This window comes from Centruroides sculpturatus, unplaced genomic scaffold (assembly GCF_000671375.1).
Source record: "Centruroides sculpturatus isolate CEXI.00-Female unplaced genomic scaffold, Cexi_2.0 scaffold851, whole genome shotgun sequence".
NCBI lineage: Eukaryota > Metazoa > Arthropoda > Arachnida > Scorpiones > Buthidae > Centruroides > Centruroides sculpturatus.
Window position 1 is genome coordinate 334554 of NW_019385139.1, and position 18713 is coordinate 353266.

General features: G+C 26.5%; 1 protein-coding gene across 1 annotated transcript in view; it reads left to right on the forward strand.

Moving 5' to 3' along the window:
• Positions 1 to 471: 471 nt before the first annotated feature.
• Positions 472 to 18713, forward strand: part of LOC111635312 (signal peptide peptidase-like 3) — a 50507-nt gene continuing 32265 nt past the window's right edge. The window contains exon 1 of the mRNA XM_023380243.1: positions 472 to 919. Coding sequence (XP_023236011.1) covers positions 903 to 919 — 17 coding nt within the window. The 5' untranslated portion in view covers positions 472 to 902. The remainder of the gene's footprint in view (positions 920 to 18713) is intronic.

Here is an 18713-nt window from a genome sequence, read left to right on the forward strand (position 1 = left end):
TAAGTTGCTAGGGTGTTTAAAGGGAAAATCGTAGGTATATTTATTTTAAAATTGTACTTAGTTTAAATTATTTTGTTAAATTAATATTAATATTATTTATTATTATTGTTTTATAAACGATAATCATTTATATATTTATTTTTTCAATTTAAAGATACTTTTCTGTAAAATTTCCCTAACAAAGTTTTAAAATATATAAAAAAAATAATTTTCTACTTTTCATGAAAAATCCCTAAAAGGTAAAAAATTTTCAGTAAATTTTCCCTAAATAAATCTACAGAATTTTCAGTTTATAAACAAAATTACATTATCGATACTATCTAATCTCGTTTAATGATTTACATATTTTTTGCATTAAATATTTATTATTCATTTTTGAAAGAAATTTAAATAAAATAAATTAATTATTAAATATTAAATTTATTTTTAGAAAAATATCCCTAAAGAAATTAAAACGACGTTACTCCGATTGGTAGAGATGTTCCACGTGAACCGTGACGTAATAAATGGCTGGCGGACATTGCAGACATACAGTATTATAGATTGTTTTTTATGAGAAAAGTTGCTTTTAAATCCCATATGTAATTTATAATATCGAATTATTAAGAATATGGAACAAATGGAAGTTTGATAAGTCAGATGTATGTTTGGAGTGATTATTTACATCTACAAGACGATTTGAACTTACAGTTTTAAGCCTAAACGGAAGAGGTCGAAAAACTGATAAAATACACACACTTGTATAAAAAAAACACATAAAAACAAAATAGGGAAAAAAATGGACGAAAGGCAGAAAAGGAATATTTGGTTAACATGATAGGATTTACACGAAAAGTACTGTCTTTAGAGAAGATTTTAGTGATCATCTGAAGACCATTTGTGTTGGTTGACAGTTGTTGGAAATGACTGAGTACCAATGGTAAGTTTTAATATTATTTATTTAAAAATTCAAACACTATCAAGCATTGTATTGTATCTTAGCCCTTATAAAACACACTAAAGAACTTGAAAACACTACACAAACACAGTTAAGTAGGTGTATTATGTGTTGAAAACACCACACACACTTATGTAGGAGTGTTGTGTGTTGAACACATTTGAATATAATTTGTACATTAATAAGTCATATTTGATGAAAAGGATCTATTCAAATATAAATAGTTAAGAATTGAAGTTTTAGATGTATTATTTCCTCTTTTTTTTTCTGTCCTTGTCCTACTACATCATAAACTAGGCCAACTTATTTCTGTAGACATGAGAAAAATTGCAAATGATAAAACAATGATCTTGTTTAATATGTGTAATTCTTGATGATAAATTTTCTGTTTTGTTTGTTAGTATGGTGGTTGTTTGGCTAAACATCACAGTTAGAACAAGTAAAAAAAAAAAATAGATTAAAGGTTGCTTATCTGGATTGTTTAATTTATTTATGTGGATAGAATTTAAACGTATGTAAATGCTAAAGAATTCATTATAATGTAGTACTGTTATTCTAATTGAAATTATTATTGGTTTGGTTGTATATAAATATAATTATTAGTTTACATTTTGTAAAATATTAGGTTTAATAAACAATGTTATCATTTATTTTCAAGGATTTAGTGATTATGTTACAGTAGTAGAGACAATAAAATTGCAATATTTCAAGTATTTGATATTGAAAAAGTTTCAAGTTTTAATTCAGAAATTTTGAATGCTTATTAAATCTGATAAAAATTAAATTAATTATAGTACTTTTACTTTTTTTTTAATATCTGTTTTATCACGGGAAAATAGTTATTTATTTGATAAAGCTAGAAATCAAATTTTTTAAGTTCGACTTGACTAATACCATAGAATTAAATATTTTAGTTTGAAAGACATAAGTAATAACCAAAAACCAAAGCCTACATTAAATGTAAACTTCCATGAAATATTTTAGTAATAGTTTGTATTTAAAACATATTGATATTAATTAATTAATCAATAGTTGTAACCTTGTATTTAATTTCTTGATTGTTTTTTGTTTTATTACTATTACCAAAGTTAAATATTATTTTCATTCATTCAGTGTTGTTTTAAACAAAGATTATTCTTAAAACTGATGACCATCTTAAAGCAGATGTTTACTTGTGTTTGATTCCTACAATAATATACAATGTATAGAGTTTATAAACACAAAATTATATTTTATATTGATGTTATATTTGTCATGTCAAATCTGCAAAGATATATTCAGTTCCATTTGTCCATTCAGAATGGACAATAATGCATCTGAAATTACTCTTTTAGTATTGCTTGAAATTATTATAATTTCATTTCCTCTGTGAAAGTTTAGATGTAAATAGAAATATTCCAGGAAGCAATGAAGTGAAATTAACAAAATAAGGTTTAAATAAAATTTCTTGGAAATTATATGGCCTACTAAATCTATAATGTTCTAAAATTTGTGAAATTTTATTTAAAAAATAATAATATAACTAACAGCTGAAAATTTCCATGAGATATTGTTAAGTTGCTAGGGAGAATATACTAGACAGGAAGTTCTTTTTCCCTTCTTATTCAAATAAAAGAGCATTTCTCCTAGGATAGATTAGCCCTGAACATTCAGTTATTGATCCTTTATCATAAAGACTTTAAAGTTGCTGGTACATTACTTATATGACTTAATAGAGAAATTAGGTTTTATTAATAATACATTTAATGTTATCAAAGTTTATATGCATATTGTAAGATGTTATATTATTTTTGTAGAATTTTTATTTATTCAAATTATTATAGTTATTTTATATTGTCAAATCCATTTTACATACTTAAGCTTATATCTTAACATAATCAGATATTTCTGATGGTTGTTGTTTTAGTTGTTCAATTGTGAATGATCCTTACATTATTTTCAATCTTGATATAATTATTTTCCAACTTTTGAAAACAAAATTACTTCGGTGAGATTTGAATTAAAATTATTTTTAAAAAAGTTTATGACTAATTTTAAAACATAATTTGAAGAATTAAATAAACAACTAAACTCCATTTTAACAGAAATTTATATGCTATTCCATGAATATAATTTTAATTAGAATTAATTAAAAATAATCGTTGTAATGAGAAATTGCTTACATCTATGTTATATTTAATGATTATGTAACAAAGTAGTACAAAGATCAAAGAGAACATAATTACATACATTTTTCCTTAATGAAAATTGAATATCTTAATTATTTTGTGCCAATTATTATATTAAATAAAATCATTAGAAAATGATACGTGTCTAATGTTATTACACAAAGCAATTATTACTGTAAGAAATGAATTCATACATATATCATTTGTTAAAAAATATTATGTTATGGAATATTTTGTAATAGAAAAAGTTTTTATAGAAATATTTTTCAAAAAATATCAGCAATCTATCAATATGTGAATTTCAACATTACAAATTCAAGTTTCATAATAAAAAATTAATGCAAACTTTATAATTTATTATGGCATGATTTCATATGTCTTTATACATATATAGCATTTTTATTATCCTTTATTCCTTTATTTATATGCCATTCTAATTTTTTTTATATATTTACATAAAATATTGGCTATAATAATTTGCATTATATTTATTGTTTAAACTAAAACTAAAAATATAGCTTGTTTGATTTCTTGTTCCTGTTTAAATATAGACTTGATTCAAAATAAAAATATTAATTTCTGAAGCACAGTGATTTTTGCCTATTTAACTAAAAAGTCTTTATTATTAAGACTTTCAAATCATTACTTCATTTAAAAACATTAATGAAAAAATACAGAATTGTTTTGAATAATATTACTACTATTAAGAACATATAGTTATCAAAGTATGAAAGTTTAATTTGCAGCATTAACACTTATCATATTAATTGGTACATTTTCACTCAAGAAATAAATTACACGATTGCTTATTTAAACGTAAATGTTTTTAATAATCTCTGTCCTTACTAGAGAGTTTAATTACATAACTGTTACATTGTTACATTAAAATGGAAAGTGTACAAAATACATTATCTTCAAACTGCACAGAAATAATTAAAATTTGCAGTCTTATTTAAAAATTAATAATTGTTTAAGTAAATTAACAGAGATTGTAAATTTCAATAATTTGCACGGTTTAAAGGTAAAGTATTTTCTAAATTTTCCACTGTAATATAATATTCTAAGCTCTAACAATTATATATTGTAATTTGTTTGAAATTGTTTTTAATGGAATTAAAAATTGACCAAATAATTCAGACAAATAAACAAAAATTTTTTCTAGAATGGAAAATATATAATCATTTGAAATATAAACGTTGGCAACATATAGAAAATGCTACTTTATAACTCGTAAAATTAACAGAATGGAAGTGACAAATCCTTTATGCCGAAGTAAGCATATTTAACCAAAAAAAATTTTTTTTTGGTTTGTGTCAGAATGATATAAAGATATCAATTCAAAGGAAAGAAATCAAATCTCAGAAAGAAAAAAAGTAAAAAAAAAAAAAATGTATTTTAAGTGGGACTGATCCCAAGATGGTTGTAAATATTTTTGGGAATATATTGCAATAGCATAGATTAGCTACAATATTTAGTGCTTGATTGAAGAACTTTAGTTTGATTTGCACCTAGGATAAATTTGGATTTTTTTCCTTCCTGTTTGACTTCTATAAACATTTTTTGAGGGTGAAAATGTTATTTATGCACTAAAATTTTTATTTCATTTGTTATTATTTTAATAACTTCAGTTCATAATAATCATTTTAATAGAAATATATATATTTTGCTTTTAATGTACTCAATTGCTATATTTCCAGGAAACAGTCTTTAACATCGTTCTAGACTGCATATTTTAATATCAAAAAACACTTACTACAACACCTTTTCTTGCAGTCGACGTTTATTAGAAAACTTCAAACGTTTTCGGTCTTATTAAAAGACCTTTCTCAAGAAAATACGATTAAATAAAGAACAAACACTGTAAATCGAACACTTAATACAAATAACTCTTTTTTGAATCTTTCGAACTGGCTTATAATCCGTTGCGAATGACGTCAGTGTAAACTTAGCAACGGAAATATAACAATATTACATAAATATTTACATCTAAATACGTATAGTTGCCATCTCTCTACATTATTCAAAAGTACGTAATCTGAGATACATAGTGACTACTTCCTTCAATTATTAATATTATAATAAGCTAGAGGACCATGCTGCTGATATTTTAGTCGCTTCCCGGAAGTTGATTGCGAGGCCTTTATGCTTTGCCTTACAAATCTGCCAGGCTTCCGCGTAATGTCGGTGTTTCCTGTCTCGGACTATCTGCATTAGTCTTGCTTGGTCCCATTCAACTTGGACGTCTTGCTGGTCCGCTAGAACGTAGGTGGCTAGCGCAGTGCATGGTTGTTTTTTTCTTATATTTGCTTGGTGTTCTGCTAACCTGTCTTTGATACATCTTCCTGTTGCCCCTACATACATTAATTTACTTCGTCGCCTTGAGTCTGTGACTGGAATTTTATATACCCCGGGGAGTGTTCTTCTATCCACTAAATCCTTATCAGATCGTAATAGTTGGTACGTGGTGGGGGTTCTTTTATATACGATTCTTTTGTTCTGGGCCTNTAGTCCGAGACAGGAAACACCGACATTACGCGGAAGCCTGGCAGATTTGTAAGGCAAAGCATAAAGGCCTCGCAATCAACTTCCGGGAAGCGACTAAAATATCAGCAGCATGGTCCTCTAGCTTATTATAATATTAATAATTGAAGGAAGTAGTCACTATGTATCTCAGATTACGTACTTTTGAATAATGTAGAGAGATGGCAACTATACGTATTTAGATGTAAATATTTATGTAATATTGTTATATTTCCGTTGCTAAGTTTACACTGACGTCATTCGCAACGGATTATAAGCCAGTTCGAAAGATTCAAAAAAGAGTTATTTGTATTAAGTGTTCGATTTACAGTGTTTGTTCTTTATTTAATCGTATTTTCTTGAGAAAGGTCTTTTAATAAGACCGAAAACGTTTGAAGTTTTCTAATAAACGTCGACTGCAAGAAAAGGTGTTGTAGTAAGTGTTTTTTGACAGTCTTTAACTTTTTAATCACTTTTTAATAAAGAACATAACAAATACTTATATTCTTTATTAAATTGAGAAAAAATTAGCAGTGTTAAATAATAATAAAATTCACAAATTTAGATGAAACACTCAAACATAAAATAAGACTCTTTGTATCTTGTCACTTTCCAACTAATGAAAACACAACTTTGTGGAGTGTGGAAAGGGATAGGATATGAAGAATGTTCTTCTAAATTTTTGAATTTCAATAATTTATATTAAATTTTGATTAGTGAATTACAGCATTAATAAAAGACTTGAGCAATAATATATGGATAAATCCACATGTTATTGCTGTTTCTCAAGTGTTCTTATCCAGTTATCAATTGTTTAATATCATCATTATTTTCTCATGTATACATAGTAATTTTTTTCTTTTATATAATACAGAGATTATTTATTCTGATACTTATGTTATTTACTTCTGCTTATTTTCCATTATTGACTTTATTTTTCTTCTGGTGGTTATTTTCCATATTTTATTGTTAGTAATATTTTATATGTATGATTTATTTTTAAAAATTAGATATAAAAAGAACTTTAGTAGAGAGTAATAGAAGATAAGTAAATCAGATAAGATGGTGGGTAGATATAGACTTTTAAAAGATTCAGATGATAATTCTGGTGAAGAAAGTATTTTTAAGAATAAGAATTCTATAGCACTAAATGAAATTTGAATCTAAATGGAAAAAAAAGCTAATTTTGCTTAATATCAAGATTTTTATTTTTATTAATATTATGGCAATTCTTTCCTAATGTATATTATTATTATAAATCTATTCTGAAGTGTATTATCATTAAATATAAATAACTTAAAATTTATTTAGTAAAAGATGATGAAAAATATATTTAAATGTAAGATATAAATACAGTTTATTTCTTTATTATGTAGAATTTGTTAAACTGTTCTCCCTGTGAACAGTAGTTGTCAAGAGATTCTCTTCTCCTGTAATTAATAGCAGTGTTAAACACTATTTTTTGAATTGTACAATTACTTCAGAGTTTCTTATCTTTTGGCAGTCTAACATATCTTAGTATTTAAAAAGTTCTATGATCTAGCTACTTTTGTCTAAAGAGGATTCTGTGAAATAATTTAAACTTTTTAATAGAAGTTTATAGTTTTTTAGTATTGTGAATGAGTATTTAAAATATAACAGTGAAAATAGTGTTTCAATGGTTATATGGGATAAAATTTTGAATTTTTAAACAGAATGTTAAATACATAGCCAAATGATTGCCTTAAATACTCTAGCTATTAATCTGCTAATTTTAACAATTAATATTAAGTAATTTGCTACTAGAGGTAGACATTAGGTGCCATCTCTTATCTAAATTAATAATTATATTTTTTAAATAATTTAGAATCATCTGAAGAAATTTATTATTAATTTAGATAAGAGATGGTGCCTAACATTTACCTCTAGTAGCAAATTACTTAGAATTATTAAAATTAGCAGATTTATAGCCAGAGTATTTAAGGCGATTGTTTGGCTAAGTATGTGCATATATATCGGGCTTTGGGTTGTGTAATATACTTATAGAATGTTAAATATTTTTGTACTTTGAAAATAGCTTATTCTATAATAATAATTAATGGCAGGAATCCTTAAGGCAAATTTAATTAAAATTGCATATGCACCTTTTCACGCAAAAAATGTTTTTTCCTAAAAATTTAATACATACTGTAGATTTTGGTTAGTAGTAAGATAAAAATCTTCATTCACATTATATAATCTTCATTCATCCAAATATAGTGATTTTTTTCAAATTACCATCAAAATTTTCAATAAATTGAAAAGATTGTAATTTGCTGTTTACACATCACAAAGTCACAGTACACTGGAAAGGATCATTCAATCTCAGTGGAAGTGATTGGCACATATTTGGACTTAATACACAGTCCAGTTCATTATTAATCTGCAAGTTTTTCCATATCTGGATTCTTATAGATAGAAGAGAGCAGATTCTCTTTTTCAAATCCATTTAAAGAGTTTAAAGCTCTGGAAAATATTCCATTGCTTCTCCTTTGTTAAATTCTATTTTTTAAGTTTGCTAATACAGTGGAACCCCAGTTAACGAACGCCCTGGTTAACGACCAAATCAGTTAACGAACTTTTATTGTGCAAAAATTTTGTCTTGGATAATGGACGAAATTCAGATAACAAACGTAACAGTTTTTTGTGTCAAATTTTAGTTGCTGTTAGGCATGCGCAAGTTAAGCATTGCTTTTCTGAGTGTTTGTGCTAAACGTCTTTTTTCAGTTTTGTGATTTATATATTCAATCAATATAGCATCCAAGAAAGAGAAAAGTGATAGTGTCAATAGAAAATGACAATGCGCTATCGCATTTGTGAAAAATTTTGATTAAAAAAGATTAAGACAATCAACTTTAGCTCAATTTCTTGTTCCTTATCAAAAGAGACCTCAACTTGAAGAATCTCCTGATGAAGTGCTACCTGTTATTTTTTTGGAGGGGATTCCTCTTCTAAGCATTAAGCTCTGTATATATCCACTCCTCTGTCACCAACTACAACAAATGAAGGTATGTACAGTGCTATTTTATTAAATAAAGTTTACATGTTTGTTGCTATAATGAGATACTACATTTTCCTACATTTTTATCAAACAAAACCTACTATATTTTACAAATAAAATCACGAAAATTTCGGAGGCTAGAACGGATAAATTGCATTTGCATTAATTTCTATGGGAAAAATTGCTTCGGTTAACAAACAGTGTCACAGAACAGATTAAATTTGTTAACTGGGGTTTCACTGTATATCCAACAAAGCATTTGAATGATTGGGCTGCATACAGTTAATCTAGATCTGAAATCAAATCCATGGCTCATGATCAGCCATCCAATGAATTCTTTAATTTTAGCAAAATTTTTGCAAAGAAATGTTAATCTCTAACCATGTATCCCACCTTACTATGACTGGAATTAGTGGGAAAGGTAAGTCAATTTTTCTTTGTAAAGGTATAGTTGAGTAGAAACTTTTGTAAGGAATTTTTTTTCACTTTAAAGGAGTCAGCTATCTGATATTCTTCTTGCACTTTCTCACACACTTGATGTAGTGAAATGTACTAAGAAGGTCACATACTTTAAATTTGGAGAAAAGAACTTAGGTTGAGACATTGCCTTTAGCTTGTATTGTGCTTGGTCAGACATGAAGAGCCACAATCCTTCATTAGTAATTGTTCCATTCTACAGCCTTGAACATGCATCATAAACTACTTTCATTACTAGTCTTGTTTGTGGATTCCAGGTGGTACATTCTAAACAACATAAAACTCAATGGTTCTCCATTTAAAGAAACCACTATTACACTGAATATATATCTATTCTTTTTTTTATAGAGAGATTCAATAGTTTTATCCACAACAAATACAACAGGTTGTGCATCAATTATTTCTTTTATTTTTAAAATAGTTTCAATGTAATTCTTGTCAATGTATATTTTCTGTAGCATGCTCTCATCTGGAATATTTTTGTTTGTATTTTTCCAAAAACTTTTTTATAGATTGATGTTGATAATGATGAACCAATGTCAAAAGTATATAATTAGTATATTTATTTATTATTTCCTATACTGATATGTAAATAAAGAAGTTGGAGTCAGACTTCAACCTTTTATGAACTGACTCCATAGCCCTGGTAAATTCTGTGTTTCAGTTTTGTTTGTAAAGTAAAGCTATTATTTAACTAAGTAGGCAGTTTAAAAAATTGGTAAAGTGAATTTTGTTTTCATCTTTTTGTCTTTTTGGTGAAATATTAACATTGGTTCATCTTTGACACTTTAAAAGTCTATTGTGTAATAAACTTCTTTTTACATTTTTTAAAAGTTAAAAAGTTTTGAAATTTATAATCTTAATAAATGAAATATAGGAATGTCTCAGAATCTGACAAATTCTCTGTTTATTGTTTTCTCGATTGTTGAACTTGTTTTTAACTACAGAAATAATATTTTTCACTATATTTCATCTAAGAAACAAAAAAACATGATATAACAAATTGCTTCATATAAAGCTGTATCATTCTAGCAATTGCTACTTTAACACAAATTCTGGGAATAGGACTAAGTTGTAAAGGTTTTTATTTTACTATTATCACAAAAAAATGATAAAAAAATATTATTATTATTATTATTTCAAATGCATTTTATTGTTTGCATTTGAATATATTTACATTAACAAATGAGAATGCATTTATATCACATTTTTTCCCTTTACATTTAATATAGTAAGGCTTTAATTATAAGAAGTTACTTTAATTCTGCCAATATACTAACATTTATTAGAGTGACATTCAAAATAAATATTTAGGAATTAGAAATGAAACTTTTAAAAAAATTTTTTTGTATTGAGAGAACTGTGGAAACAGAAAAGTAAAACTTCCTCATTTCATTTCCTTTTTTTGACTTGAAACAGTCAGCTTTTTCTTCTTCTTTTTATCAGAAGTTCTGTTTTTTGTAAATGAATTGATTCCATTCTTCTTTAGAGTTTTTAAAAAACATTGATTGTTATCTTCCCTGAAGATGAGTCATAAGAATAGTAACCACCAGAAGTTGAGATTTAAATTTCAGATTTTGAATTTAAAAAAAAAAAAATCAAATTGTTTGAATAATGATGTTTTTGTTAAAAAGAAAAAAAAACACACAAGAGAACTATGTTACTAAATTATGGATGTTTTAATACATTTGAATGATATCCAGATTGTATTTTTGATGTTTTAATGATTTTTTGCTTTTTGTTTTATACTATATTTTGATAAAAATATATTTGTGATTTCTCTCTGATTTTTAACTTTTAAACTTCAAATTTATTTATATAAATTTTAATGAATTGATATATTTTGATTTTGATATAATTTAATATATTCAGAATTTATGAAACTGCATTTTGTCCTAAAATTATTACTTTCATACAATTCCTGTAACAATGTGTAAGAGAAAGTTTTAAATGAATTAAAATAGTTGGTCATATATAATTGCATTATACATGCTTATATACAACCTATTTTTATATATAATTACAGATTTAGTTTTCTTCTGTGTAGAAGTATTTTTTCAGTAAAAGTCTTAAATCTAATGTTGAAGCTAATAGTTATTCTACAAAATTTTCTATTAGGATTATAAAAAAATTAATTTATATTTGAATTAGATTATGGAGCAGACCACATCTTGATAAATAATGCAGATATTTTATTTTTAGAAATTTAATAAATATCGACTTTATAGATTGAAAGTTTGGTAAATTTAAGCAAGTCTGAAAATGGTTAAAGGTAGCAGCTTAACCTTTTACCTTTTAGAGTAAATAAGTTTTAATAATTAATCAATAGGAAGTTGAAGCTAGAAATAATTTGATTATGAAAGTTTTTTTTATAGTGAAATTAAAACATAAATTACTTTTTGTGATTAAACTTTACTTTTTAAAACAAAAAAAGTACAAACATCCAAACCTGATAGTTATATATTATAGCCCGATAAAATTCAGCAGATTTTTGACTTCAAAAAAAGTACAATTAAAGCTATATACTGTACATTGGATGATATTGATCATTTCTTTAAAATTTAGGTAATATAATTTGTGACTGAAATAAATTGAATTAATTATTTTGAATATGTAATTTTTTTTAGAATGGTATACATTTATATTTCTTCATATTTCACTAGATTGTTAGATATATTTAATATTCATTTTTTTTGAAATATCTGCATTTCTTTTAATGAATGCAGATGTAGACTAATATATTAAGAAAATAATTTACTTGCAGAATTTTAATGTTTTAATAATCTATAAAGTAAATTATAGAAAAAATGAAACAATGGTTTTGTGTAGAATATATAACCAAGCAATTTCTAATGAACATCATAAAGTAAAAATGAAAATTCTAGTATTAAATTGAATCTTAAGAATTATAATGAAATTTTACCATAATTTCAATATGGCAAATAGAAAATAAACAAACAATAGTCAAATTCAATAATTAGCTTAATTATTAGCTTATTAGCATGAAACTTCAACATATAGATATTTGGCTATTTAATTAAAAATCTTGGTTGTACATAGGGTTTCTCAAATGGGATCCCGGTTGTTTTTTTAAGTCAGAAAATTCTTCTCATCCCAGAAATCCCACAAATTTCTTAAAAGTTCACCTTTTTCTTATTTTGTGTTAAGATTGAGGAAATTTTGCAAATAGAAAGTATAATTAACTCATAAACTGTCAGGATACATTTGTATTTATTAATTTTAAACCTACTTATTAGTTTTTTTTAACTTTTCCTTGTTATGGCATGTCACAAATGGTCAATAATCAATTCGTAGCTTATTTGTGGCAGGACTCTGAACATTCTTCACTTGTCAGAACCTGTAATATCTGGAATAATTGTGCTTATGCTGTCTTAATTTTTAATCATGCCCAGTAGCTTCAATAACTGCATAATGCTACGTTATGCAAATTGGGCAAGGATACAAACAAGTACAAAGTCTGCAAATATGAAGTTTTTCTTCATAAACCTGATTATTAAAGCCAGACAAATTGCCAAATTATCAAGCTATAAGCTTGATGTCGCTATTAAAGCAGCCGAGGTAGACAAATTAAGAATACTAGAGACCAGACAATAAAGGTAAACGAGTGAGTACAAGATTAGTCCAAATACCGGTATTTGGAATAAAAGAGTTGGGAATACTACAGAACAAAAGTACTACTACAATCTTGAAAACGAACTAGAAATCTTCAAGGCTAAGGGTGAGAAAACACGTTACGTGTTTTCTCACCCTTAGCCTTGAAGATTTCTAGTTCATGCTAATAAGCTAATAATTAAGCTAATTATTGAATTTGACTATTGTTTGTTTATTTTCTATTTGCCATATTGAAATTATGGTAAAATTTCATTATAATTCTTAAGATTCAATTTAATACTAGAATTTTCATCTTAAGAGAAGACAGATGTCTTCTCTTAAATGCATTAAAGACGATTCCACTAACATCAATTGAATCAGAAAGGGCATTCTCGGTAGCAGGACTTTTCATTACTAAAATAAGAACGCGATTGAGTGATTGGAGTATTGACCATCTTTGCTTTTTAAAATCTTATTATAAAAATTTACAATAATAGTTTGTATTATGTTTTATTTAAAAAAATGAAAATTACCTTTTAAGTTAGAAGTTTGTTATAAGTTCATTTTTTTTTAAATTTTCAACTCAATTCAAAGTTTTTTTTTTTTTTTTGTTTTTGTATGCAGTTTCCAGAAAACTTTAATAAATTTTTTCTATTTGTGAAAATTTCTACGTAATTCAAAGGTAATTTTTAATATATATCTTACACAGCATTATTAATGTGATTTTGGAGGTTGCAGAACGTATTAAATTACTTTAAAAAATGAAAAATAATTATATCATTTGATTTCATGATATTTTGTATATCTTAAAAATAATTAATTTTGTCCCGGGATCTCAGGAAACAGTTCACTTTTATCCTGGAATCCCGGGACAAGTGAAAAACCTTAGTAGTACAGTACAATATACTAAAAATGTTTTGTAAATTATTTTCACATAACTGACGATACACAAAATTCAAAGTAAAATATTTAATTATTAAGCACTTTCGCTTGTTACATTTGAGCTTCAGAATATTTAGAAAGAATGTTGGAATTTGAGTTGATTAAATTTTATTAAATTTCAAATTTAAAAAATATCAAATTCATATATAGATGTATATTTAATCTCTTATTCACACTCAGATTCTAATATGTTCTAATATAATTTAAATTTGAACGTGTTCGAAAATTCCATTGATTTGATGATGGCCCATGAAATGGGTTGAAAACGTTTGTTTAGCTGAATAAATGTGCATTCTCAGTATTAAGGTGTGTTGACTGTGTATATTTAATCTTATAATGGTTGGTTTAAAGAAGATAGTCTATTGTATTCAGTTGAAAATGTTAATGTTTGTTTAATAAAAATTTCTCAGCATCAGGTGTTTGATGATTTATTAAGTTTGTTTTAAATATTAAAAAAAAAAAGTTGAAGAAAGAATTAACACTTGTAGAAAAATTGGAAACAAATATACTAATCACACTACACCTTACACACTTCTCCCGAACTAGTTTAATAAAAGCAAACATTTTTGACACAGTTCAAAGGTTGCCTCAGGTTAAAAAAGTATTAAAATACAAATTAAAGAAAAGAATAGTTCTAATGATAGAACTATAATCGCTATTTTTAAATTTGCAAAATTTGAAAAAACAAATGATTTACATATTTTAAAAGTTCTACAAACAAACAATTTATGTATTTTTTAAAAAAACATTAAAATAAATAAAAAAGCTATAATAAAATATTTACACATGTTGTTATTAACAAAAAGAAATTTTTGAACATGTGTAATTATTTGTTTGTAGAACTTTTAAAATACGTAAATTGTTTGTTTTTTTTTTTCCAAATTTTGTAAATTTAAAAATAGTGGTTATAGTTCTACTGTATCATTAGAACTGTTCTTTTCTTTAATTTGTATTTTAATACATTTATAACCTGAGGCAGACCACTAAACTGGGTCAAAAACGTTTGTTTTTATTAAACTAGTTTGTAAAGTGTAGTGTGATTGAGAAAGAATTTGAAGATATTTTAAATTATTTATGCTATTTGGGCTGATGGGGTACTGCAAGTCCTATTATATTTAATTAAAACAGTATTTGCTAAAAATAGTGATTGTATTCCAGGGAAGTTGTATGTATTATTTTGTACACTGTTCTAATCCAGTGTAAAGGCTTTAGTAACTGTATGTCTTGTAGATCTTAACCTTTCTGCTTTTTATCCCTTATGTGTTCACTGACATGTTTAGAGAGGTGTAGTAGTGGTCCAATGTAAAATGCATCATAACTTTGCTGAGGGATATGCACACCAGATTTTTCCTTTATTGCCCATGTATCTCTACTACATAAAGGAATCACCCTAGTAATGGCAGTGGAAAAAGGTAATTTTAATCAATGGGAAAGTAACATTCTAGCCAAACAATAAATGAATGGGCTCCTAAATGGAAGAGATAAAGACAAACTTTACTTGTGAATGCCAAGGGTGGAGCTTAGTTTATGGGAATAAAGAATTTATAACTTTGTTATATAAATACTGTATTTTTGTGGTAATGCCGAAACCCGGGATTACCAACATGCCAGTTAAACTGTGACTAAAATGCAGGGCTGTGGAGTCACGTAAAAATCTACCGACTCCGACTTTTCCTTACCATCCGACTCCGACTCCGGTTAAAACACCAAAACTCCACGACTCCGACTCCACAGCCCTGCTAAAATGTAAAATTAATCACATCTAACAAACTAGTTGTTAATTAAATGTTAAAGAAAACATTCTTTAGAGTCCACTAAAAAAAAAAAAAAGTTCACTAAAACAATAACATTGTAATTTGACTGACTTGAAGTCAGGAAGAGTTTTCATTTACAAGACAATAAAACGACGACTTATTGACATTAGTAGTAGTAGTAGTAGTAGTAGTAGTAGTAGTAGTTATACTGACCATCTACCCTAAACTTAAAAATAACACCTTTCTCTCAAATTTCACACAGCGCATGTAAGTTGTGATAATTTATAGGGTGTTTCTTAAATTTAATATGTTTTATTTTTGCAAATCGAATTACAATAAAATAAACATAAAGCACTTTCAGAATTCCACAAATATTTTACATCGTTAGAAATAAAACAAAATGAGGAAATTAAACATATAATCATAGTTTTTGATGTAATGCTGACAAATTCAGTTTTAAAATAAAAACTCGTTAGTTTTTTTAACACACTCTCTAGAGAGGGATGTATAACTTCACTTAAACAGGCATGCCAGCTTTTCCACAGGATAAATCAGTAAGCTGGTTTTTACCATATGGAAATATCTGATTTCATGGTCTCTTCTGGATAGACAGACATACCGGACAATCCGAAAAATAGGGTAATAAAATTTGGAACCAGTAAAGCCACTGTTAATAAATGCAGTCTTGATGCTACGAAGCTCCTATTATAAAGCGGCCTGGTATAGAACAATTTAAATAAGATCTTCAAATATCTGAAATAGTATTTGAATTAAGATATGAACCATACTGAAAAGAATTTCTAATTGGGTAAGCCTGGTGGTGAATTAAATTCCTAAAAACTTAAAAAAAAAAAAAATTGTTGTTAGTAATGCTTAACAAAGGATGTATATAATTCTTCTAGTGCAAATTTAATATAACTAAAAAAAGAATTCATATATGTAAAGAATGGCATATGTATACTTATATACAAAATGTATAAACTTTTCCTATTTATAGGAACATTGTTTTCTTTAAATTTTAATAAATGAAATATTGTGTTTCCATTTTGAGCCGGTTTGCTTCATTTTAGCCAATCTTATGACCTAGAGCCACCACTGACCTATTATATTATTCTACTTGATAATATACTTTTATTAATAATAACTATGCTTTGAATTCATAAATCATCTCAAATATGAGAATATTTTTGCTATATAGATGACTTCCATTACTTTTGAACATCTAAGAGATAGCTGAGAATAAAGATTGGTATTCGTATCATGTTTTCTTCTAAGATTATTCTTTCTACAAAATAATTTTAAAAAGACATTTTTTAGATCAGTTTTCAGTTTATTATTATTATTTTTTATATATGAATTATTTATTAAATGACAAAATTTCTACTTGATAAACATTAAGAAGCTTACATGATATCATTTTTTTATACCAGTATGTGTACAGAATGCTTACATAATATTTATTGATTGTGAGATTAAACTATTTATCCAATTAATTCAATTTTAAAAAAATTTTGCATCTGTTACTGACAAATTATTTTTTACCAAGTTGATAGTATAAATGATTTAAGATGAATTTTTGGTTTTGTTTTCATAAAATAAAGAAAATTTTATTCTAATTTTGTTAGTTTTGATAGTTGTTGTGATTTTTGTTGACAAAAACATGGTTTTAATTCTTTAAAATAATTTTTACTTTTTAACAGAAATTTTTTTTAAACTGTACACCTGAAAATATTAATTGTATTTCTATATATCAATTAATTTCTGTCTATGTTTATTTGCTGGCTTTACATGTAGCATTGTTTATTGGCAAAAAATTTAACAAAATAATAAAACTATATATAATTCTTACAAAAAATTATATAATTTTAAAAAATACATAATATATTCACTTAATAACTGTGACAGATAGTACATAGCACTTGCTTGTGTGGAGTGGTATTTTGCCTTTGTACATCATACTTTTTCCATTATTAATAGCGTTGTGCCGGTTATATATCTAACTCTGTTTGGCAGAAGTTTTTGAATTGAAATAATGTGATTTTCAGTTTTCACTGGAAGTTCATATATAGTTAATCTGGGCCTCCTGCTCTTAACTTTTCCATATCTGGTCTCGACATACATCATCTAATTCTGTTCTCAAGATTAATTAGGAAGGACATATAGACAGACAGACAACAGTGGGAATTTATAGGTCTACAATTTTTCTGAATTGTAGTACCCTCCAAAAACAGTTTATAAAACCACCAAACACTGGTGGTCAGTTGTGGATTTGCACATGGCCAACAGACTGGCCACGTGGAGTTTTCTGGGTTTTCTTCACATTTGTAACACCTAAATAAGGGTCAGGATTACATAAAGTATTTCTGGGATGCATTCTCCTTGGCAGATTGCTTATGTGTTGCATTACCATAACCAAATAAATCAAATCAATTCTAATAATTTTCTATAAACACGATATTTGCGAGAACATACTTAACTACCACAAAACCTAAATACCCTGTTCTTCCCCTGATTTCATTGCCCCTTATTAACTCATAAATCCCATTGCCCCTTATTAACTCATAAACCCCATTGCCCCAAACTTTCTACTGATACTACTGAAAGATGTTCTAATGTTCAGCCAAATTAATGATGTGCAACAATTTTAAGGCACAAAGTAGAGTTTGAAGTCTTTTTTTGTGCAGATGTTTATTTTTCCTATTTATTATCATGGCCACATTGCTTCATTCAAAAATTTCCTGCAGTTGTAGCCTGTGTAATGTGCACTTTATACACATGTTGAGTCTTACTGTCAAATCTGCATCCACTATTCTTATGCCACAAGTTTCAAAAGATTCTTTTACTTAGATGTTTTTGTTGAGTTTTTCTTTTTCAACCTGGTTTCACCAGTTTAATTTTTATTGGGATCACATAAAAGCAATTATTCTCACATTTTTTATAAGATTTTTTATTATTTAAACAAGTCAAATGAAGTTTTTCTGATGTTAAAGTTAGCAACTTCAATCACATGTGGGGCCATTACAATCTATCCAATATGGATTATTTTTCAAATATTAATATGATGTAAATAATAATACAGTAGATCCCCCTATAAGACGGTAGATACGTTCCGTTCTTTATGAATCAATTTTGTAGGAATCATAGTTTACAGACTACGGCTGTTTGAAAGGTTTTCTTTCATAAAATTAATCGATTCTAGACTAATTCGACTCAACATTTCCAAAATACGTATATTTTTTTGAAAATAATCCGTATAAACTACGTTATAAACAAAAAATTGTAGG